Genomic DNA, 26,489 nt, shown 5'->3' on the forward strand with positions numbered 1-26,489 from the left:
GCACCACCATTCCAGTTCTGGGCTGTCACTCCTTTTTCCATTAACCTTTTCTTACCCACGCAGTCCCTGCAGTGCCTGCTCCCTGGCCATGGCTCAGCCGTACCTGGTGGTGGGTGGTTGGATCTGGCTGGAACCAGCTGGATCCAGCTGGAACCAGCTGTGTCCAGCTGGGGCAGCCCCAGCCTCCCCTCACGGAGCCCCCACTTCTGCTGGGGCCTGGCCATGGCTGCAGTTTGTAATGTTGAGGACTATGTCTGAGCAATATGCAGATTGAGCTCTGGGTGAGAGCCCAAGACAAAAGGTTGGTACTGCCCACCATTGGGATAACAAAGGGTGTGAAGATGGGTGGTACCAGCCAGGTGAATAGATACTGAGACACAGCAGGAAAGGGAATTGTCAAACCTTTCCAATAACAAAGACCATTGATGCCAGCAAGGAGGGTGGACATAGAGAGGAGTCAGGAGTCAAAGACTCAGGAGGAAAAGCAAGACTAGTGCTTGGTGAGACTGTGAGGGTGCAAAAGCCAGGGGTTTCTTGGTTGAGTTTCTCCTTGGAGGCATCAGCTTGAGCTGTTTCTGTGTAAGTGCACTGTGAATAAATGGCTTCATGGGATGAGACATCCGAGACTCTGCTGTGGGAAACCTGGCGTGAAAGCTGTGAGGGAACGTGGTCTGACTGTGACGGTGGGGTGTGCAGGGAGTGAAACAGGGTCCCGTCAGATCACTGGGGCTGCCTGCTGTGAAGGGACTGTAGTCCCTGCTGAGAAAATCTTTGGTGGTGGGAGTGTGACTGCCAGAATCTCATAAATGGTCAGACTGCGTAGTTTCCTTAATATTAACTCACACAGAACAGACCACCATTATATTTTCCATTTTTTATCCATGCCATGTTTCATTTTTCATTTTACCCAGACTCCCATAGATACTGATTTAACATGGTAAAGACATTTACATTTGTTCATGGTATGCTAAGCAAGAAAGTTTTCCCTTTGGCTGGGGTACATTTAAAGAGTCCAAATGCAACCAATATAAAACTTCATGTTTCGTTTTGCATAGAGAGCTGTGGGCGGTCCTGTGTATTTTGAGGTAAAATTCAGGACTTAGTCATTTTTATGCTAGAAAGAGGGAGAAGATGTTTTCTTCCCAGTAACCCTTGCAGACCTCTTGATATAATCCAAACACAGGCTGTAGACGGTGGTGAGGTGTTGCTGTTTCACTTCTGTAGCTGCTCTGCTGCTGTTCACCTGCCGCACCAGGTTTTCTAGGTATTAGAGAAAATAAGGGATGTGCAACAAAGGACAAATTTTCTTAGTTTTTCTGCAAGAACCAGAAAAAGTATTTATTTGATGCTAATTGGCATCAAATGATAATTGCATGCAAAACCTGATTATATTAATTGATCCATAAAGCAATGTTTTTTACCTGTGATGTAAAAACCCAACCACCCAACAGAGCACAGTATAATTTCACTCATGCATGGAGACAGCTATAGCTTTGAATTCATTTGGGATACAAGCTTTAATCAATAAAATCCCATGGGTTTTTTGTAGTGAGTTTTTCAACAGTTATAAGGAAGGCATGCTGATTTTTAAAGGGTGATCAGTGGTCAAAATCTCAAAAATGAAGGCTTGCTTTTTCTTCTTCTTTTGGATCGTGGTCAAAGTGATTATTTAAATCTTATCTTGGTTTACTTACACTGTGAAGACCAGAATATATTTGAGGATTCAGTATGGCCTTTTTGCCCCTTTCCTTCAAGAATTAACAGGCTGACATGAATAAGTCACTGACTCTGTGTAAGAAAGAGGGACAGAAATTATCAGTTTGGCATTTCACCTAAATAAACAGACCTGCCAAAATGGCTGAGGTTACATATTCAAGAGAAAAGTGCAAATCTGACACATAGATGCCATAGAAAATTGTGATGAATTGCCTAGGGTTTTTATTAATTATTATTATTATTGTCATAGTGACAAGAGTAGGAGCAAACATGTTGCAGCTCACATCCACTCTGCTAATGTCAACGAAGAGGAGAAAAGAGCCACACTGAAATAATGGTTTAAATGTTTTTGCTGTATATTTTTAAAATATCCACAGTCTGAGATATTTGTATAGCTGCATATCATTGTGTACAAAGGACAAGCATTTCTTTTCATGGATTCTTTACTGAAATTTTCTATAACTTTAAACAATCTTTTTATAGAATTAACAAAGATGTTGAGTGTGTATTTTTATTTGGTAAAATGTTCTACTGTGAGGTGGTTCCCTTATCTATGTTGCAGTGTTTTTCTCAACTGGAATGCTGTCTGTAATTACAGCAGTTGTAGGTAGACAACTCAGGGCACAAGACATTCTAGTTCTATTTCAAGTGTGATCTATTTTGTGCAAAAAAAAAATCAGGTCAAATTATGTACTGCTGCTGTTCTACTTCTTGAACTTTGGTTTGAGAAGCATAATTCTGTCTTTTGAAATACTGTCATACAATATCCATTCTGCAGATTCATGGTATTTAAATGTCTATTTAGGTCATCTTGATAGCTACTAGAAGCTTTCAAATGAGTTATTACAAACACTTGCACTTTTTTTTTTCAACCAAGTCCTGTTAAAATATTAAGTGTGAGAAATGTTGAAATGTTAGATCTGGAAAAAAATGTTAAAAAGCATATTAAGAAAAAAAAATAGTGCTGAATTTTCTGGTAGGTCCATCATAAACAATCTTACATATATTTCGTGGTGCTTACACACAAAGTCAAAAATATTTTCATTGAGTAGAAACCTGAAAAGTGCTACAGTAATATAGCTAAAAAAAAAAAAAAAAAAAAAAAAAAAAAAAAAAAAAAAGGTAGTCTAAATCCTATCTCTTGAATAAGACATTTTATACTAAATTGCTTTATACTACGTTATCAGAAAATGCTTCGTTGTACTAAGGATTCACGGTTCTGGAGTCCCTTTTGGAATGGGACACTGAAAAGGGAGTGGAGATCAGTTCTTTCTCTTTGCAGATGTAGGCAGACCAGCAGAAGGAACAGTCCCTTTTCTGAACAGATGTACTTTGCACACTGCAATGAAAAAAAAAAGCTAACTGTATTAAATGATCACAGAAGTAAATGGCCATGATCCATGTCCACTTGAGATTTAGCTTTGTAAATGCTACTTTAAACAGGAAGTTCTTTGTGCATTTAGAAGATAAAATGATTACTGAAGAAGCCACCTACCATGGGAAATTATTAAATAGTCAGTCTGGAGCTCCTGAGAGCTATGACTCTTATGCACCTTCTGGGGTATTGATAAACAGATGTCTTATAGATTTAACTTAAGAGAACTTGCAGTAAAGCGAAGTTTAGTTGAAATATAATTGCTTTTTTCCTTTGAAGGATCGTGCATCCCTCGCAATCATTGTTACTAGACATTTGGTGTGTATTCTAGTCAGTAAAATACAGTTCTTAGGATGTCAACACTGGATTTGATCACAAGATTTACCATAGAAACTATATTTATAATATACATGTAAATTATTTAATTTTTAACCAAATAAAATATTTCTTTTATTGAAAAAGGCTGGAACTACTTAGCTGAAGTATTAAGCACATAAATTGAAAATTAACAGCTTTGTTCTAATAAATTTTGTGATTTTGGAATGCCTCATCTCTTTCCCACTTGAACCATGAGATAAACATTTATAGATTCTGTCTCTTACTGGTTCCTTTTATTCATTTTAGTAGGATTATTATTTTTATTGAGGCAGGTAGAGAAAATCAAAGATCTTGTATTGACTTTTGTCATTTTCATCTATAAATATAATCAGTAGAAAGAGTGAAATGTTAATGATCATGCTGGTTAAGACACAGACTAGAATTCAGTTCAACCACACTAAACATGTTTGCCTTCACATTACCTGTGTGTCACCATGACTGCACCTACTAAACTTGCTACCTGCCAATATAGAGAACTTCTCTAGTTTTTTCCTGTTGGTATCAGAACATTTCCCTCAGCAGGTACCCCCCACCCCGGAAAAAAAAAAAAAATCTCCTTCTCCTTTTTTCTTCCCATAATCTGATTTGTTGTCAGTTTTCCCTTCGAATCTTATTCATCAGAACTGTTAGAAATGTAATGTATTTTTAAGCTTTGGAATGTTTTAATTTCAACAAGAAGGGGAGGGAGAGTACTAACTGTACTGATGTACCAGTGGTTTTATGACATGGGTGTTATAAAGAAAACCAATAAGTTAAATTAACACCTCTAAAGAAAATCATCTTCAGCTGGTGTGTTTCTTATTTTCTGATAATTTTTCTTCTTGGTGATGTGCTAGAATTATTCTGAGCTTATCTGTTCTAACTGTGAGAGAAAGAGAGACAGTGCAATTCTCAGTCCTGTTAAGAGGACAGGTAAGAGATATCCCTTCTTGGCATGTACAGAACTGTAGCTTTTAAACTGAGGAAAGTAGGCAGAAAGGGAAGACCCCTCACAGTTTAAATGGTTTGAGCTGAAGAGAGCAGCAACTCAAAAGGAAACTTTGGCAATGGTTCTGGTCACACTTCATGTTCTACCTAGGTTTCAGTTAAAAGTGTCCTAAATGTTTTGCTTGAAGTCACATTAAAAGTCAGAGGAAGGCCAGAGAACAGATTTTTTGTGTCAGTTTATCCTTTTTCTATGTAAATAGCACCCTTGTAGACTATCCCATAGTTAGTAGTTATTTTCTAATCTTAATCTCTTTCTCAATGTCAAAGCCTATTTAGTTAAATCTGCAAACCCTGGACAGTGGACTGATCTCTCTTTTTCTGTCTGTCTTTCTCAATCTAATGGAAAGTCCTTTAGGTTATGTTGATGAATGAGATTATCAATGCATTATGCCCATGGCTAAGTGTTTTGTTACATCTTCCTATTTGTAACACAGTGCTAAACATTTTGCTCTGTAAGCCAACCAAAAATATCACTTACCAGACAAAAGAAAAGCAGGTAATGCATTGATTAACAAATGCATATCAAACAGCTAATTACGGAATTGAGGATTTTGTTTAAAGACACTTGTTTTAACTCTTATATATGTATTAAAAAGAATTTTAGTCACCTTCAGCTTTATTGAAGAAATGGAAGTGCTTGGTAAAAATGCTAGATTGCTTTTTATAAAGGAAAATAAAAAGCCAGCCTTGTGAATCAATAAAATATGGTACAAAGTGGTAGTATATTTACAAGTAAATAACATTGTAGGGTGAGTTTAAAACCTGTTGCTAGTGAAAAAATGGAATTTTTCAAACTTATAAGCCACTGAGACAATACAACATGTTGGGCTGTTTCTTTTGGAAAGAATGCTTCTGGATATCCCATAAAATTTCTCTTTACTACTGACTCTTCATAAACTCTCCCATTTCAAAGTAAATTACTGGCTTTCCTGCAATTCTGAATGAAGTGGTATTGCAAAAACCAACAACTCTTGGTTGTTGCTGAGCTGTGTATTTAAGCCTTCCACATAGTTTATTGTGTGATCTTCTAAAGAAAAATGTACAATTTTAATTTTATTTTCATGTCATGTCAAGATTCTGCTTTCACTTCCTGTCATGTGACATGAAAAATAAATTATAATGTATATTTTTAAAGATTTTTTTAATAATTTGCCTGTCAGATAACATCTCACCCCCCTGATCATTAGTGAAATTTTATCTGTTGACTTCACTGACACAGCGTTTTCATTTTCTTTGTGTTTGATTATTATATAATACAGAGTGTAAAATATTTTTCACAACTGGACAGAAATACTTTTCAATCAAAATTTAGTCTTTACAATTGTTGCAAAAGTATCATTACCTGCAGCAAGTCATGAAATTACACTGAGTTCAAAGTAGAGTGTAAAAACTAATTGTTAAGGAGCTCATAATACTCTTACATTAGTGTCTTTATTGTTATGAGGACTTAATAAGTTTGATGAGTACTAAATAATTTTGCTGTAAGTAGGCCACAATGACGATACAATACAGTTGTTATGTAGTGGTGTGGGACAGTTTCTTCTCTGTCTTCCCCTCGTGACCTTGAGCAATATAAAATAGATCATCATTTAAGTATCAGGACTGATGAAAGAATGATATTTCTAAATTGGTGATTTCCAGAAATCATAGATGAAAATGAAAGGGTAGATATGAGTTCTTAGATTTTCAGGAATAGATAAGTGCAGCTCAGGCAAATCTTAATGAGTGATTTTGTAGTCCTAAGGTATACTTACTGTGGTGACAATTTCTTAACTAAGAGTGAACATAATGCAAACATATATTTCATTTGGTGGAACTATTTGAATCACTGGTGAATAATTGTCACTTGCTGGAAAATTTCAGCTTTCTAGAGCCATCAGGAGTTTTCTTGCACTTCATTTGACAATAGTAGTGTTGTGTGTGTGGTCAGCCAGTTAAAAGAAATCAGACCCAGGCTTTCAGCCTGGTCAGCCCAGTTTTTGCAAGTTCAGTTTCTGTTCCTGGAGTCTGATGAATTCAACAGTCGTGAAAATTTGACATTTGCAATTATCAAAAGAGTCTCTACTTTTCAAGATGCAGCTTTGTCTTTAATGAGCTGAACAGTATCTTAGACGGTTTGCATAACCGCCGGTGCATTGTGAGAGAGTGCAACTAGCACACAGACACACACAAACACAAACTGTGTGTGATGAATGCATCTGATTCTGAAATGAAGCCTTTGTGTGACTTGCAGGAATTTCACCATAGAAATGGGGGATATAGAATACATTTCAGTTCCCAATATATCCTATTTCATATAGAAAATCTGTTGAAATTAGAACTTACTGCTAAAACTAAAGTTGATCCTTTCACCTTAAACTTTTAAGTAATATTTTAATCAAGCTAAAATCCATACGTATAATTGCACTAAAAAGGTGCAATTATTTGGTAAATATTTGACAATTTTTCCTCACAATTCCTAAACATGTAGATTCTTAGCTCTATGAAAATAGATAGGGATGGCTTCTGTGAAAAGCTTCTCCCATGTCTGATAGAGCCAATGCCAGACCAGCAGCTGTCTAAAGCTGAGTCAGTCAGAGATGGTCATAACACTTCAGGGATAAAATATTTAAGAACAAATAAACAAAGTTATTGGGTAGATACAATTGTGCTCAATGAGTGAGATTATGTAAGAGGAACAATGATGCACACACCAAGGTCAGTAAATAAGAAGAGGGAGGAGATGCTCCGGACACTGGAGCTGAGCTTCCCCTAAAACCTGTGGTGAAGACCATGGTGAAGCAGCCCATGGAAGTCAACAGGGGTAAATGTAAAATGAAAAGTTATGAGTGAGCAGACTCTTCAAGACTTCAAGAAAAGGTGGACTAGTTAGTTCCCAGACCCAGACTGACTGAAAGCTGTACGTCTTCTGAGCCTTAAGCTGGTTCATTAAACTTGAATGAAACTTAAATTCAACTGTTGGAAAGAAATTGGCAAAACAAAACCCCCCAAAAAACCCAACAAATCAGAACAAAACAAAGTGAGAAAAAACTACTCTGTTTTTTTTTTCTTTTTTTTTTTTTTTTTTTTTTTTTTTTTTTTTTTTTAACCTACTGATTCACTCACTAAGAATGGACAAAACCACTACTGGATTTATATAAGGGAAATTTGTTTTCAGGCCTTGTGATCACCAAATGTCATGGTTTAGAACTGGCACTGCCTAATTTAGGGATTCCCCCTGCCACCAAAGCTCCAAAACAGATGCAGCTTCCACACCCCTCCTCCAGCTAGTGACACAAAAGGCAGAGATTACAGGTTGAAATAAAAACAGTTAATGGAAACAGCACTTTGATAAGAAAACCAACAGTAACAGCAATGATACTAATAACGAAAGTATAGAAATGAGAGTGATTTACATGCAAAAATTACTGACCAACCTGTCAGATCCTGAGACGATGAACAAAGACTCACAGACCCTCTGCACCCACACTTTTTTTCTTTCTAACCATAAACCAGGGCCACTTTCTTCTGGTCACATCCCTGGATGTGACCTGAAGTGCTATAGAGTAACAACCTAGACAGACCCACACAACTCCTGGCCCTGTCCCCTCATAGCTACTGAGAAAAATTTATTCTGTCCCCATCTGCTGGATAAGGGACTGCCATAAATATAAATATATTGGTAAATTACAGGGAACCTGTATTTCAACCAAGTTGACAGCTGCAGTCAGTAGGATGATGATTTATTTCCCAGTGTTTGAAGGTGCTGGAGCTTATTAAAAAAAAACCTAAAAGAATTAACTTTAGTATGTGACAGTTATAGGGGCTTTTAATTGTTTCTGTTGCAGAAATTAGTAGTTTTTAATCTGATGTTTGAAGCAAGGGGGGTGGTTAAAATACTCTTTTAGTGAGAAGCACTAGAGAATTTAAGTTTTAAATGAAATCTAGTAGCTGGCCGTGGCTTTCTGAACTACTGGGACAATACTTTGTAAGGTTTGTTAATAATTTTGAAGAAACAATGCCATCTGTAAGAATGTTCTCTAGGCAGGTTTTGGACAATGGCTTCTCCTTGTGTTACTGCCCATAATGACCTTTTGAGCACAAGCCATCTGGTGTCAACATGACCATATTTTCCTATTCAAAATTATTCAAATATTTTAGTGAATTCATAAGAAAATTAGGGAAAAAAGAGTTTTAACAAGAGCTTCTTGTAAGTAGTTACAAGAAGTTAAACTTCAAAACTTTCCTTACCTGTCCTTGCTTGTCTCTTTTTTCTTTTCCATTTCTCTGGGTTTCAGTAATCTATAATTCTGCATTACAATGTCGTGAGGGGTTTTTTTTGTTGTTTGTAACAGATCAGTGTTTTGCTATTTCTACTGAAGAAGTTGTTTAAAGATTAAGATGGACTCATCATACTGCAAGTAATTTTCTAGTCTTCTAAAAGCCAGGGTGAAATTGTGTGGAAGAATATTCTATAGTACTCTTTGTACTGTTGAAGTACATACTTTTTTTTTCTTGGTATTTTAATTTCAATTGTGTTTTCTACTCAAGTCTGTATTTTCTATCACATCTATGATCTTATTTATATAAGGCAATATCTATACTTTTGTATACCTGTATAAACAATGCCTTTATATCTCATTATTGAGTTCCTACTTAATATTTTTCATTTATGTCATTCTTCAAAAGATGTATCAGGGGAAAAAAGGGAATTAATTCCATTTTGCATCCTATAATTAATAAATGAATTATTTTTTTTTGTGTAGTCAAATCTATGTAGACCAAAATTATTAAAATAACCAAATGTGACTTTATGTGTATTTTTATGTAAATCAAACAGGTTTGCCCTTTTCTGTCTGTTTCATAGTTTTGAAAACAAAATCTACTACAGATGACTTGGTGTATTCAAAGGCAATGCTTATAAACAACTTTAACCATGACACTACCTTTCTATTCTTTGCTGTAAGGCACTATAAGGAAATGGAGAAGAGCTATGTGCTGCTAAGTGCAGCACTTAAGAAGTCTCCTAAAAAATGTCTTTGCAAAGAAAAAAAAGTCTCCTGCAATATATATATTCTGATTATTAAAATTATTCACAGAATAGTTCTTTTGTCTTGGTCTGGGTTTAATCAAAACCTTTGGAAACTTGAAATTATCCTCTGGGGGGGGTGGGGGGGTAACTGAAATTTTAGAGAAAATGCAGCGAAATTTATGGTGGAAAATTTAGTTTGACTAATTCTGCCTGTGAATATATTTGTGGATTGGAGCTGTGCTCTATAATCTTTTTTTTTTTCTTTCATTACTTCAAACTTTGTGAATTCAAAACAACTGCAGTATATTCAGTTCTTTTATACAACGATAAAATGTACCTTTTCTCCAAAGATTGTCAAGACATCAAATACATACAAACCTTTTTTCTTTTTCAGTGATGACAGTATTCTGTGCTACATAAACAAGTAATTTCTAGTACACTTGATAAAGAATAATTTAAATGTTCTGGTTTCATTTTTGAACCATAATTATTACAGACCAAATTTTTGTTAGATATTTATGTTAGATATCTGGAACTGTTACATACTTTACAATACGAAATATTTTAAAAACTAAAATGTAAGTAAATGTAAATCTAAGGAGTTTAATGAATAATCAAATTGACTCTATTATATTAATTAGTGCATCTAATACCTTGTTCAATTGAAACAGTATCATTGCATTCTGTTTGATTTCTTGACTGGAAAGAGGTTAATATTTACATATGTAAGCTTTTATTTTCATCATAATAAAGTGGTAACTCATTCACTGCAATCTTATTCAATTTACAAACTTCATAGAATGGTAGAATGATTGGGGTTAGAAGGGATTTTAAAGATTATCCATTTCCAATGCCCCCACCATGGGCAGGGATACCTTCCACGAGATCAGGTTTTTCAAAATGCCATCCAGCCTGGCCATAAACTCTTCAAGGGATGTGGCACCCATAGCTTCCCTGGGCAACCTTTTCCAGTGCCTCAACACTTTCTATGTAGATTTTCTTCCTGACACCTAATCTGAATCTCTTGTCTTTTAGTACAAAACTGTTTCCTCTTGTCTTAGCTCTATCTGCTTGGATAAAGTGGTGCTCTTCCTTATTTTTACAAGCCTTCTTTAGGGACTGGAATGCCATGAGGTCACCAAGGAACCTGCTTTCCCTAGCCTGAACAACCTTTACTCTCTCCGACTGTCATTGTAGGACGAATTGTAGGAGAAATGCTCATCCTCTGACCATCTTTGGGATCCTCTTTTGTGTCCCAGTTTGTCACTCAGCTCTAGAAAAGCTGCCATTTTTGACAATATCTTTCCATAGGAAATTTTAGGGTATTTTGTCTAGCCTCCAGATAGTATTTGTCAAGGCCTTCTTGAAGGTAATTTTTGCAATTTTTGGTTATATTGGAAAACTGTTCAGAACAAATTATTGAAGGAATGAGAGCTCCTGAGTTATGCATTTTTATTCTAAGGCTGATGTTATCACTAGGAGAATGAGTAAATGTCTAAAGAGACTGCCATGACTTGTTAAATTTAAAATTGTAGGTGTTGGAATTTGAAGCATGAACACCAAATATTTTTTAATAATGTAATGGCCACTAAAGAAAGATATGCAGTATGACACATCTATACACAAATACTTTGCTTTGAAATCAAGGCCTTCAAAGAATTTCACCACATAGTTTACATAAGCCTGAGTATTTCATTAATGTCTTTCAAGATTCCAGATGCATCTAAAGCAGGTCAGCATGTCTGGGATAGAACCAGTACTATACCAAGGGAGATTTCATGTTGCTTGTATTGCTGCATGAAACATCTGTTTCGCCAGCCTTTCCTCCTGCCTAATACTGCTCCTTGATTAAACACTTCCCATATGCTGAGCTAAATTAGAATCTTAATGTATCTGGTAATTGTTTATTAATATGATTACAATATTTTAAAATCTGATTTATGTTTATAGTTATTACCAGTCTTTCTTCTTCACTATTGTGTTAGAACCAGAACATGTGAAACATCTTAAAAGAATTCTAAATTTCCTGTATCATATATCAAATATGAACAGTAAAAATGACCACCAAAACTATGGAAACTGTAGTCTTTATGATCCCAACTGAGAAAATAGAAGAAATCCTGTTGATTCATTCTCAATCAATAAAGAAATAATGGATTTTATTTTTATCAAGTAGAAATTTACATCACCAGTCTTATCCCTAGAGGTTGTATACAGAATGTAAATCTGCCAATCACATTAATGAACACACAGCCAGTCTTCAATTATTTCTGCAGAAAGACCTGAGAATGTGTAAGTTTTGCAGTATAGAATAGCCTGACATGTTGAGAAGTTCCAGAATTAAGTTGTATCCACTGAGAGTGCTGTCTCTGTACTACAGACGTCTGGTGGTAGAAACATCTTTGATGTTCTCAAACCTGCTGTTCGAAAAAGAAGCAAAAACCCCAAACCTGACTAGAATACTTCCTCACTTTTCTCCCTTCCCTCTAACTTCAAATGTTTTTTCTGATGTTAGTCTCATAGAATACTCACCATTTTTTCTAGCTGATGGTTCCTTGAAGAACTGAGATGAAGTGTGAGGAACTGTCTGTGTAATGTCTTACTTTGATGTTAGCCAGGATTATATCCTCTTAAACTTCTTTTTAAAACAGAGAGGGTATACTGAGAATGTACTAAGAATATATTGAGAGAAGCTGGTGTTATTTAGGCTGGTCCTAAATTTATTTGTCATGAATACAAGTTTATAGATGTTTAGTTTATATTTGCATTTCAGAGGAACATTGTTAATGCTTTAAGATAAATCCTGATAATTAGTGCATAGCTCTGTCAAAGATTTTGCAAAGTTGATATTTATTCATAAGTTTTACAAGCTTTAAATAGGAATATTACTTTCCATTTTCATTGGCACCACTGTTTTGAAATTTTTAAATTCTAAAATGAAAACTGAAATGATAGTTAAACTACACTCAGCCCGTTAATTAGCTTTGAATGTAGAGAGAAACAATTCAATTTTAATATGATAAAGATGGAGAAAACCAGAAGAAAGGTGCAAAAAGCATGAAGCATCTTTTAACACCCTAGGTAAATGAAACTTCATATAGTGCAGAAAGAGTACAAACTAGACATGGGTCTTTCAAGAGCATAGAAAAGTCCTTTTCTTCAAAATTAAACCAGTGAAGATTAGGCATGTGACTGGGTGAATATAAATGATGTGTCCAGGAAATGTTTGTAGAGGCTGAAAGGTTTAAATATATTTTGAAAGTGAGATACTCAAATCAATGATACTTTCTCATCTCATGCTATGGATCTCAGTAGCAACAGATAATGCTTCATAGCAGTGAATAAAGCAGAAATCTGGCAGGACTGTAACAGAGGAAGATATAGGTCTTTGACAGGAATTGTAATTTATTTTCAATCTGAATGATAAATGTTGGAGCTAAAATAAATCTTAATACCTATTTTTTTTTAGGTAACTTCCAAAATACTGGCAGGTAAAGGTTTTAGTCATACTAATTTGTAAAAGTATATACATATGTGAGCTGAAGTCCCTGATGTATCTGAACCAGTAGAGGCAATAAATTGTTATACTAATTTGAGAGATTTTTATTTTATTTTTCCATCTGGAAAGATAAAATCAGGCAGGTTTGTTTTACAGGGAATTGGATTTATTTTGTCATGACAGCATGTCACATAAACACCGTCTGTTAAAAGTACACTTGAGAGTTCACTAGGGAAAATAGAAGCTAAAACCTGGGCCATGTTTAACAAGGCCTGTAGACATCCAGGAAGATGTGTTGAATTCCAAACATAGGATACCTGTCCTATTTAAAGAGTTTTTCTTTGGATAAGTAAGAGGCTGAACCACCCTGCCCTGATATTGGTGTGAAACTGTGTTGACAGAGTGATGTTGTGGCTGAGAAGAAAATTTTGCAAAGGTTGTCATCTTTTCGGGCAGATCACTTCATTCTGTGCAATGATTAAGGTTTCATTCAGCATTTACTGATGCCCCAAAGCACTAAGCCATTTTGTATGTATATATATCTGTAAAAAATAGATAGCTTCATTCCAATGTGATACGTGACATCCTTAAAAGATGGTAGCAAAAGTAGCATTCTCCACCTTGTATAACATCTCTTATCACAAAATTCATGTTTAGTAAACATAGTAAGTCAAATAACCATATCAGTCATTTTGCTTGTTTGTGTTTTGGTGGTTCAGTAGTCCAAACTGAATCTCATGTCCACTAACAGAGCTACAGACCTCTGCTAAAAGTAGAAAATATTTGGTGTTTTTTTTCTTTTTTTTTTTTTTAAAAAAAATGGAAGAAATATTAGTGAGAGAACTTATTTTAAGAAACATCAGTGTAGAAGCAGGCTGTTTTTGTATCAAGACCAGGTTTTTCACTATAACTGCATTTCAATGCTGACACTTTTCAAGAAACTACAAGATTAAGCTTTCAGAATAAAATATATGAATCCTAGCTAGTATATGCTTTTTTTGAAAGCCTTTATTCACACACAAAAAAGAACTTCATCAAAGTAATGTTAGTGAAATTAGCAGGATTGAGCTCTGGTGTAGAGTTCTTAGGATGGTGACTTCCAGGTGCTATGCATTGACAAAACTCCATATGAACTCAAATTTTACTCATGTCTGGCTTTTGTATTTAGAAGAAAATATTTTTTAAGCAAGACCTCTTATTTTCAGTTTTGTCCTTAGAATTTTTTGATATTATCATAAACTTTCTTGATATAGTTTAAAGAAAAAGTATGCAGGAAAATAAGTAGTGTTAAAATGATGTGGATAAAGAGATGATTCCTGTATTCTTGAAACATTCTACTAAAAAAAAAAAAAAAGGCAAATGTTAAAATATACTGTGATCATTGCAGCTTTGCTGCTTCTCTACAGAAGAACTTGTGCTCAGGTTGAGAATTTTGGTCTGTAATAGTGCATTGTCTCAGTTGTATTTTTATAGTGCTGTAATACATTTTTTTGGTTCTTTAAATCTTCTCTTGTAAGTCTTTGGATTTGTATATAAATGAACTGTGCCTGAAGCTGCCAAAACAGACATGAAGATTTATAGCCCTTAGAATCAGATTGTGTGTATCCTATTTGTCACCACTCCTTTTGGTGCTATATTAAATTTGAAGGCATATCACAGTGTAGGAAAACTAGCTGCTTTTTACATCTAATATCTCATCACCTTTCAGCTGTAATGCTGTCATCTGTAATCCACTCAGACTTGTGTAATTTATTTTGTGGAGCTAAAATATTCCAATTAATTTGTTGTTGTTGTTGTTGTTTTAAATTCAGGAAGAATGCTCTGTCCTTTTCTTGAAGATTTCCCAAACCTCTTTTAACATGGAAAATGTGATCCACAAATTTCTACTAGTTCTGTGTTTTGTGGAGGAAACAGAAAGACTGGAGGCATATAACTGTAGTGGGTTGGCCCCAGCTGGATGCCAGGCACCCACCAAAACCTCTCCATCACCCCCCTCCACAACTGGAGAGGGGAGATAAAATAAAACCGAGAGTTCATGAGTTGAGATAAGAATTGGGAAAGATCACTCACCAAATACTATCACAGGCAAAACAGATTGGAATTAGAGATATTGCATTTATTACTGAAAAAAATCAGAGCCCAGTAATGTGAAGTAAAGTAAGACCTTATAAAGACTTTCTCCCACCTTTCCATCCTTCCCAGCTCTACCGCCCCCCACAGCTGCACTTGGAGATGGGAACAGGGTTTATAGTCAGTTCACCACAGGTTGTTTCTGCTGTTGCTCAGCGAGAGGAGTCCTTCCCTGCTCCAGTATGTTGTCCTTCCCATGGGAGATAATTTTTCATGAACTTCTCTAATGTGAATCCATCCCATGGGCAGCAGTCCTCCCAAAACTGCTGTAGTGTGGGTCACTCTTCCATGGGATGCAGTCCTGCAAGAACAGTCTGCTCCAGCCTGAGTCCTTTACAAGGTCATAAGTCCTACCAGCAAACTTTCTCCAGTGTGGGCTTCTCCCTCCACGGGTCTGCAGGACCCTGCATTTGCATTCCTGTGGTTCCCTATGGGCTGCAGGGGCACAGCTGCCTAGCCATTGTCCTCACTAGGGGCTGCAGGGGAATCCCAGCTCTAGTGCCTGGAGCACCTCCTCCCCCTTCTTCTGCGCTGACCTTAGTGTCTGCAGAGCTGTTCCTTTCACACGTTCTAACCCTGCTTTTCTCTGGCTGCAATTACAACTGCACAATATCTTTTTTTCTCTTCTTAAGTCTGTTATCCCATAGGTGTTGCCACCATTTCTAATTGGCCCAGCCTCAACCAGTAGTGGGTCCATTTTGGAGCTGCCAGGAATTCACTCTTCTGGACATGGAGGAATCTTCTGGCAGCTTCTCAGAGAAGCCACCCCTGTAGCACAACCCCCCTCTCCCACTACCAAAATCTGTCAATGCATACCCAACACAGTATTTATGCCAGTTCTTCCTTTTTTTCAGCTGGATGCACCGTATGTGTATATGTGCACTATAAAAAGCACACGTGTGTTCGGGTTTTTTGTGTATTCATTGTTCTGCTTTATATCTTCTGTTTATGATGAATAGCTTTTAACTTCACATTTTCCTTAATTACCATTTTAGGAATGTAATAGGAAAAAAGGGGAGAGAAAATTCTCCAATTGTTTTGAGTTTTAAGAGCACCATAAGTTGGGATATTTATATACATAGTATTATTTAATTATCTGACAGTCTGGACAGAGAAAGAATGGAGGGCAAAAAAAGTGGAACAGTATAAGACACCTTGTCTACTATTCTTAGCTGAAAACAAAAAAAAATAGAGATTTGAGCCTCATTTGCATGAGCACATATTCAGCTGACTACAAATACATTGTTCAGTGGAGTATTTTGTATATTTTTGAGATCAACTTTATCTTCAGTCAAGGTAGTGATTGGTCAAAAGTTGGACTCAATGATTTTGGAGGTCTTTTCCAATCTAAATTATTCTGGGATTCATAAAGATATTCCTGTTCTACAGTTATACAGTATCACAGTTGGGTTCTTGCCTTTTGTTTATTTTAAATATTTTTACAAACATATTTTGTTATGGAGATTATAGTTTCTCTTACACTGTCGTATTCTTATAATGGTGTGTTGTGAAGATTTCAGAAGGTGGCTTCATGAAGTGTGGGTTGTTTTTTTGTTTCCTTTCTGAAGAAAACTTTGAATCCTGGTATATCCATAAAAACAATTACTGACTGTTGGAAATCAATTATTTTCCATAGAAGAAAAACTTTTTTTTTGCCATAACACGTGAAAATAAATAATATATCAAAATCAATTATGTAGGGATTCTTTTTGGTAAGAATTTCTACTGGTTCAAGAAAAAAAATATAAAACATGTTTGCATTCAGGCAGTGAAAGTTTATGTATGGGAAATGCAAAGAGTCATCTTTAGAGCTGCATGTCTAATACATTTTTTTCGTTTACTTTGCAGTGACCCAGGGTGGAGATGCAATTGCATCTGATACATGTCCTGATCCTGGAATTCCTGAAAATGGGAAGAGGGTAGGCTCTGACTTCAGGTAGGTACATTTAGTTTTTGACATGATCAAGAGGAAGGTATTTCCTATTACATTTATACACAGCCTGTGTACTAGTTTGAAAGCAAACAAATGAAACTCAGAGCTACAATTTAACAGGAAAATTAAAATAAAAGCAGAAAACACTGACTTAAACTGGCAGAGTCAGGATAAGTCCTGATGCCTTCGTGGTCAGGGTGGTGGTGGCAGTCCAATTAAATGGTGGCTGCAGTCCTGGTGAAGACATAGATGTGATTCTGTTAAAGTGATGATCCTGTAGAAGGGTCTGGTCTTCCTCTGAAGATACAGAGGAAGTGGTTATATAGCTCTTGTCCTCTGAGAATCCAGTAGGTAGGGCTTTTCTGATGCTCCAAACCTCATGTCCAGGTAGGAATGCTTGGTTCCCCCCCCCCCCCCCCCTTGGGGAGAGCCTCTTACAATGAAATGATGTAATTTTACTGGTCATGCAGTGAGCCTTGATGGCCCATTAGCAGAAGATATATCCCCAGAGGGAGTTATCAGGGATGAGTCATGGAGAAGATAAAGAATACTGCCCCACCTCTTTTTATCAGCTTATGAGGATGGCCATAGAATACATACTTTTGGTTACATTTTAACCTAAGACAGCTTGTAACTTTACACGTATATAATTTCCCTAGTTTAAAATTCATTGATTCTTTGTCAAAATTGATTTATTGAATTGCATATCTTGTATTGCTATTGCTTGAGTTATTTTTTTAAATCAGTGCATTTAAAATAGGAATTTTAGAGCATAATAATCTCATCCATGGAGAAAAAGCAGAACTCTGTGGATGGCATAGAAGCAGAAGAAGCAGAGACTATTATGTGTTTTCCCCCTTTGTAAAAGCTGTGTAAAAGCTTGGGGAACTCAGTGTCTTAGGCTGTGATGAATGCCATCTCCTGGTTTTCCTTGCTTTCACCATTTGTTATTAAAAAAAAAAAAAAAAAAAGACAAGGTTAAATGGACCCCTATGGAGAAAGGAGGAATTTTGCTCTTTCCCCGGTGAGGAAAAAAGGCAGAGACCTGAAGGTGTAGCAGAGAAAAGGGTCAAAGGAAGGAGATGGGAACCTCTAGCTCATGCAGGGATTTATAAATTGCTCAGCTAAGAATGGACAGTTGGACCTAAGAGAAAGGAACAATTCGTAGGAATTAGAATGAATTGTACAAAGTTCTCTAGAACTCTAGAAAGAAAGTTAATACAACTTGCCACCTGAATCAAGGCTCTTCCAATCTAGGCTATAACTGACAAGAAAAACAAATTAAAAATCTATTCTCTTTCTGACTTACTCTCTGTTCTCTTCTCTGACATAATTTTTGGATTTTTCTCCATTTATCCTCAAATAAGTTTGAAAAATCATATAGAACTACAACATTAAAAGATTCCGTTATATGCAAAGTCATGGTTTCATTAGTGGCAGTTCAGTGTGTTTTCAAAAATAATGAAGGAAAAAAGATTTCAATTAATAGGCTAGAGATACAAGTTTTCTAAATGTTTGCTTATGTCCTCTCCTACATGTTTTGATTCAACTTGTCAAGCACATCTACTGCAAATGAAATTGTATGATGCAAAAATACAGTATATGTTTGCTGTCCAAAAGGATACTATTTTATAAAAAGAAATGTAACTTCTATTTAGGTCCTTATTCATGTTTTATTTATTGCAGAGGGAAGCATCAGGCAGTAGAAGACTAGGTAAAAATGGGATGCTAAAATACCACTCTTTCTCAAGAGGTATTACGTGCCTCTGTGTATTCATCCAAGGAATATCTTTATACTCCCATTGTTACTTTGGAGACTATTTTACTTTCCTGCTTGTGCAGGCATGCCTCAGTATCCCTCCTCTGCTTCAGTCTCTTCTCAGAAAGCCATAAATTATGGCCAACGTGCCACTTCTGAATTCCTCCAAATAAAACACTTGGTTGAAAGAATTAGGGGCAATATCAAGGATCACTTTGTTATCTGTGGAGCGAGAAAAGAATCTCTGGAAAGAATGAAAAGTAACAGGAGTAGAGGAAATGGAAATAAGGCAGGACATGGTAAATTACTACTAGATTCAGGATTAAAAAAAAAAAAATCATGTTTTACCATGAGGATAGTAAAAACATTGACGTTTGTGAGAGAATTTGTAGAATCTCCATTCAGGGAGGCATTCAGAGCTCACCCAAGAAGGTCTCTGAGATCTCTCTTCCAACTGGGCTTGCTTCAGATGGAGTAGATGATGTCCTCTGGCAATCTAATTTATTCTGTGAATCTATAAATGTCATACAGCTTTTATGTGTTGATAATACACTGTTGGCCAAACAGACTCTCACCCAGTTGGGGTCCAAATCAGTGGCATATGAACAATTGTTAAGAAACACCAGCAGGTCTAATAGCGCTGATAACCTCAAAGAGGGTAAGAAAGAATACTTCTTTTCACCTCTAGGTGGTAGTCTGTAAACTGAAAGAGAAAGAGAACTAAAATAGTTATGGTGAAACAGGTTCAAAGATCCCAAACCTTGTGAACCCAAACATGGAAGACCTCAACAACAAATTTCCCAGCAATGTGTAAAAATACCAAGAGGGAAGACCCAAAAGAACCTTACAGCTAAAAGTACATTTTAAGATACCCAAGGGAATCTAATGTTAAAGAACCTTGCAAACCACAGATAACTGTGTTTTGAACAGAGTCTCTTAGGAATTAATGCGGGTTAAAAGTATCTTATGCCTGGAGCTTACTTATGAGCAATGTTACGCTACTAAACTGACAGAATAAGGGTATTTCCTTTGTCCCATCCAGCCTCTTATAATATTTCATTTCACCAAGTGTATCTCATTGTTCATGGGGATAAATGAATGCATAAGGTATAACATTGTATAACATAAGATTAAAAAAAATATATTGTATACTTTGATCACATTAATTGTGTGCATGTTTTGGGCCTCCAGTTCTGAATATTAATTGAGAGATATGATAGCTGTTTGTTTTCCACCTAAACATTACTTATTATCTGAAAACTCATTATGCAACAGCAACTGTTTTTCTTGTACTTTGAAGTTTGTTAATATCTCTTTAAAACATATCTATCCTAAAGTTAACTGTCTAAATCTAGATGGACATTCAAATAGAGAATTTGGCTGGAATTTGGGTTTTGTTTCTCTTAAATGACAAGTCCAGCTCTTCCATAGAAGGGAAAATAATATTTGCTGCTACTTGCATTTCTCCAGTGTAATAAAAGTACTCTGGAGAGTAAAGAAAGGCAATGTTTTTCTTTTCTTTTCTATGAGGCAAGTATAAACACCAGAAGGAGCTATTGTTCTTGTCAGGAGAATGACAACTGTGAATATTAATCTGAACTAAAACGTGAAAATGCACATTATTCAAAATCTTTTCCAGTCTACTGAAAGGCTTGTTTAAGTGAGATTGATGGAAAGGCAGAGGGTTTATTTTTAAGACAGCCTGAGACCCAACTGATTCAGTGATGACAAGTTCTTTTAAAAGGGTTTCATCATTTTCAGCATAATAATGGCATTCATTCTAATATCATAAAACAAACAAAAAGGTATTGAAATCTAAACCTTTTCTTTCTGTCCTCCTGCCACACTTATACTGTGTTCATTTCAGGAAGTAGGGAGATGATTTTCAGTGATTTTAAAACAACCCAGTGGGTGTTTGGATTAATTTTGGGGGAGCAATGGCAAGTCAGACTTGGCTAGGGTAATGAGAACATAATCAATACAATTTTGAGGTCAATATGACATTTTATATTTATGTGAGATTGCAAACCAGTAGTAGATTGTTCAAATGAAATCTGAAATGGATCTAAATATTACTGTTTCAGCTCTGCTTAAATATTGTATGTTATGTGTGGTAATGTGAAAATGCAGTCATTTTCCACAATTTCACCAACAGTTGTAAAACAAATGGCTTTTAAATTTCCAAAATAGATTTTGAAAATTAAATGAACTTATTAATGTTAGTATCTACTTTTTAAAAAATGGTTTCTTCAAGTCAAATTCTAGACTTCTTTATAAACCCACAAATTATGTTTTGTTGGAGTTCAAATTTAAAATAGAAAAAGATAAGTGAGGGTACAGATTTCTTCCCCATGTTTAAAGTATACAGAGAGAAGTAACAAAGCAAAAAAACAGACTTCCAGTGCTCACAGACTTGTTCAGTGACTATGGAGGTAGAGATGTAAAAAAAAAAACCCAACAAAAAACCCAATAACCCTCTCCCCCACCCCAATTTAAAACATTCATTGTTAACTAGTGGATAGTAAATGAAACAGTAATTTTCTTTGAAATCACATTTTAAACAAGCTATAATACATATACAAAAATATGTCCTCTTTTTAAATGGGAAACTGTCAAGCTTAATCAACTGAGAGTCAGCAATTTGGATGTGTGAGTAGTTTTGTTGCAGACTGTAATCCTGGTGCATTCCTTCTACTAAGATGCTTATTTAGATCCATATGGAGCTTTGGATTACTTCGTATTCCTACCTTGTTCTTTTTTGTGACATTTTTTGCTCTGTTTCTTCTTTCTTTTTATTATGTTGTAGTCAGAATATTTATTTTGTATCCCTTGGTTTGTGTTCAGACATTTAAAACATTATACCCACGGTAAAAAACATATGAAGTTCACATTAATTGTCCTTAGATCCTTAGATCCAAGCTATTCCCAGAGCTTTAGGAAAAAAACAAAAACCAAAAAACACCCCAAAAAACAAAAAATAACAACAACAACAACAACAACAAAAAAAAAAAAACCAAAAAAAAAAAAAAACACAAACCAAAAAACCAAAAAAACCCAACCCAACCCAAACCAAACCAAAACAAAAAAAACCCATCACCTGAAGTACATACTTTGTAGAATAATATTAAAACAAATTAAATCATCATAAGTGTAGAGGTTAAATTAATGTGTAATGTTTTATGTATACATTAACAAAAACTTAAGAAGTATTTCTACAATGATCAAAACGTAATCTAAACATAAAATCCTTAACTTACTTCATTAGACAGAAAAATATTTGTATTCCTTTTGCTCATTTCCCTCCATCCCCCTTCTTTCTTCCTGGGGGGAATATTCAGGTATTTTAAATTATAAATTGCTGTTGCAGACATTCAATAATTATACATTTGATTTCACTCTATATTCTTGTATGTACACAGTTTTGTTATTCTCCTTTCGTGCCTTGATAGTAGTGAACTTAAAGGAAATGTTGGTTGTCATGTTGCTTCACCCAACATTAAACTTGTGGAATGGTCTTTATCCAATATGATTTTTAAATATTTTAGTCCTGATTTTGTATTTATCACTGCTAGGTAACTGCTTGGGTTTTTTCATGTTTCCTTAGAAAAAGAAATACAGAAATCCTAATTCTAGAAAATAGGAGAAAATGCCATTACAAATATGTGTTTATGGCATTAAAATGTCAGATTAATGAGTAATACATTCTTTACCAATAAAAGAATTTTTATTAATTTGAGGTATTTATTTAGAAAAACGCTTGGTCTTTTTTTCTGAGGGTTTTAAGAATGCTCTGAAGATTATGACCAGTGTAAAATAAACACGATTTTAGGAACTTGCATTACTCTTCAAGAATTTTTTGCATTTTCCTTGAATTATGGGAGAAAAAGGCAATACTTTGCCTGCTTTTCTAAGTTTTCTTATTTAACAGCTCAAGAAAAAGGTGATCGGAAAAGCAGTTTTTAAAGCTTTTCTAGATTTGAAGCATCATACTTAAATTTTAAAATTAGCAAAAAAATAAAGAAAACAATCTTATTAAAATTTTCTTGAAAGAATGAAAAGAACTATAAAAAGACATAATTTTATCAATAAACAATATAGTTAGTGTTTGTGAGATTCTCTGATAAACTCAGCAAATACTTGTCCATGAAGGGTGGGAATGAACTGGGTAATAGTGAATGATATTTTATGCAGTTCTTCACAGCACAGTTTTAAGCACTGAGCCTCCTGACCACCATATAGCAATCCCCTGGTGTTTAAGACTGAAAAACTTACAGAGGCTAAACTCGAGAAATCTGCTTTATTGAGTTCACTTAGTTCATGACATGAGACTATCAAATACAGATTTAAAAGTTCAAGAAAGCAAACAACAGAACCAGTTAATTATTACGGGAATCAGAGAATGTCACAAATAATAAATGGAACCAGATATGTAAATAATGTTTAAGAAAACTCTCTGTGATATTGACCACAAATGTATACAGTTTTTTAAAATCTTCATAACAGTTGGTAGCATAAATAATTCCAAAGGGAAACATTTCACTGTTACAAGTGTAACAATCATATTTCAGTCCTAAAAAAAAATTATCATTTAATGTAATGTTTAAGAGGAAATTTCAACAAGGTCAGGAATATTTAATGAATTATTTACTTTGATTGAAGTTAATATTTCCTGATTGTATGTGTTGACAGAATTCCATATCTAATTGATTATTCTCTCATTGGAGTGAATATAGCAATGTTGAAATTATTCATTAAATTCTGTTGCCTGAAAGAATTGTGTTTATATATTTTCTTAGATAAAATATATATCCATACATTCATTGAACTCATACCATAAAAGAACAAACTTAGTGTCAAAATTGTTTTATATTCCTTAAAAGGTGGGCAAACTGAATAACAGACCTTTTCCCTAGAGTATAAGTTGTTTTTTATGAATAAAATATTGATTAATAGAGTAGAATTTTGGACCTTAATTTCTTTGTTTGGATCTTGAAATATTGTCACTTGGCAGCATTTACCTTTGTTTGAGGATGTTGATATTAAAATATGTTTAATTCCTTCCTCTCTCCCCTTTTTTAACCCAGGGTGGGTGCAAGTGTACAGTTTTCCTGTGAAGACAATTATGTGCTGCAAGGTTCTAAGAGCATCACTTGTCAGAGAGTGACAGATACACTGGCTGCCTGGAGTGACCACAGGCCAATTTGCAGAGGTAACTGCTATTTTGAATTTTGGAAGGGTAATTTGTAGTTGCTGCTGCAATGAAACTCAAAACTAAGCAAACTAAAACAGGAAAATATATCTCATGTGTATGTGTATATATGATTATAAATAGACAAAGATTTTTGTGTAGCTAGAAGCATCCAATCAAATGTGTAGAAAGAGTATAAATTTAAGGAGCTAATTTCCTTTAAATAGTTTTCATTTCACTTAATCTTCCTTTTGTCATGACAAACTTACCTTAAGTAGAGCTAATTTGTTAGGTTTATGTTAATTTTTTTTTCAAAATTAATTCCCAAATATGAGATTCTCACAATCATACTATGTTCCTATCAGTCCCAGATATTTACCTAGTCCTGATTTTTCAGTGAATTCCTTTCTGTCCACCTTTTTCCTCAACTTTATATAAAACCTGACCTTCTAACTTTTCTGAATCTTTTCACATCTAGACCATTCTGCTTTAATTTCCTGTGTGCCCCACTTTTATGGAGGAACAGGGGAAGTGACTTTTTGTTACTTTGTATGATTTTCGATTGCAATATACTGTCTGTATTAAAAACACAGAAAAATATATGAATGCTGCCAAAGTACCTCAGAAGTGGGCTGTATACCAAAAAGAAAAAAAAAAAAAAAAAAAAAAAAAAAAAAAAAAAAATAAAAAAAAGAGGATCTCTATGTACAGAACTTTTTATCTCAGTAGAAAAATTATTTCAGGTTGCACATTTAGATTGTGCATGCCAGTGGGAGCCTTGACCCATGAAATGTGCTTGCTTATATTCTCCTAGAATGGAGACAACCTAGCCAGGATAAACAGGGCAAACCATCACCATCAACTGGAAAATAAAAAAGAAAACATACAAACTGTGAGAGCTACTTTTATTGTAATTTTGAGGTAGATCAAAGTGATACTTCTTGTACACAAAAGATCTTACACCAAAATGCCAGTTTCCAGGGCAGCAAATCATATTGGTTTAAGAAACACTGGAGGATTTGTAACACCTGAACTTAAAGTTTTGGGTTTTTTTTCCAAGAATGAGCTAAAACATAATCTCATTTATATAAAACTCGTATTATTCTCTAGAAAGTTTTCATTTTGTAGTTATCTCATAATTTCAATTTTTTTTTCTCCTGCTGCGAGATTAGATTTTTTCAACTTGTATAAACACGTGTGTGCTTCACTTCTCAGTGGTGCATAATTCTTGGTCAGTATTATGACGTGAATGTTTATGGATTGTGAGGTGTGAAAGATGCAGTGTGTATTATTCTCAATTCTTTTACTGACCTCCAAGATGCCAGTATTCATGGTGCTCATATAAGCACCAATTAAAAATAATATACACAGTGCAAAGAAGTGTTTATCACATTTTCTAAATTATCATCAACTGAAAGTGGAAAAGCTGATAAACTGCCGGTGACTAACGTGAGTTTAATGACTTCAAGAGTACAAGACTTACTGAAGAAGATGTTTGCATTTACCTCAGAATGGTGATCAACAAAGCTCAAAATTTAGGAATCTGATGAAAAGTCACAGGAACCATTTTGGTCTTGGAAATATCATTACATTACTTGAAAGGCCACCATAGTGGCTGGGGTCACATGGTCGCCAGCACCGCTGGGGTCTGCTCATGGTGTCGGTGCAGCTCCAGGCCCACGCCAGCACCACACCAGGGTCACAGGCAGTAAGTGGTGGGAGGCCCCAGAAACTGCTCTCAGAAACTGCGTGGTGCTGATGTAAATGCTCCCAGTTTCCTTGAATTCCACACAAAAACCTTACAGGGAACCATTCCTGTCTTCTGTGGGTAGTATACAAAGCTATCTAACATTTTTTATTCAATCTTTTGCGGTAACTCCATTTCCTAAACAGACCTCTGGGCTGAACTTCAGTTGCACCTCTGGCGTGGCTTTACGCCTTTCCCCTCCCCATGCTTTTTAACCTTATCTTGGAAGCCTGAATAGGATAAAGGTAGAAGAATAACAGTTGACTGAAAAAATCTCTCTGCAAGGGAGATGTTTCTTAGCCTTTCTTCTTTGTGGACAGCTACAGCAGGAACCACCTGGGTTTTTTTATTGCTACAGAGTTGTACCTCTGGATTAGTTTCTTCTGTGGCAGACCTTAGGCAGGAGGAATTGAAAACAAAGTAACAGATTGTGCTCCAGTTAGGGTTCCCCAGGTATGGTGTTTCCACAAGTCACTAGAAAGAAAATGTCCTGTATTTCAGATCCCATGAATTTGTCCTTGTTATTCCCTCAATTAAAAGAATATAGATTGCTTAATACATCAGCAAGATGCCAAGCTTTCTCTATTGTTAGTAGGCAGCATAGTGTGGTATACTTAAATGTGATTAGTTTTTTGTGACACTTAGGGATCTGGTTTAGTGGTCAACTGGACAGTGGTAAGTTGAGCCTTACTCTGAGTAAACCTAGACCTCTTTTCTAACCTAAGTGATTCTATGACACTTTTTTTTTTTCCCCCATGTTAAGTAC

The 26,489-nt window shown here is 35.3% G+C and overlaps 1 protein-coding gene across 1 annotated transcript in view; it reads left to right on the forward strand.

Annotated features, from left to right (window-relative positions):
• Window positions 1–26,489, forward strand: part of CSMD1 (CUB and Sushi multiple domains 1) — a 1,082,532-nt gene that overhangs the window by 726,333 nt on the left and 329,710 nt on the right. Inside the window, exons 8-9 of the mRNA XM_066179810.1 lie at window positions 16,945–17,032; window positions 23,873–23,997. Of these exons, the coding sequence (XP_066035907.1) occupies window positions 16,945–17,032; window positions 23,873–23,997 (213 nt within the window). The remainder of the gene's footprint in view (window positions 1–16,944; window positions 17,033–23,872; window positions 23,998–26,489) is intronic.

This window comes from Chamaea fasciata, unplaced genomic scaffold (assembly GCF_029207755.1).
Source record: "Chamaea fasciata isolate MVZ Bird 193981 ecotype frontalis unplaced genomic scaffold, bChaFas1.0.hap1 SCAF_3, whole genome shotgun sequence".
NCBI classification, from domain to species: Eukaryota; Metazoa; Chordata; class Aves; order Passeriformes; family Sylviidae; genus Chamaea; species Chamaea fasciata.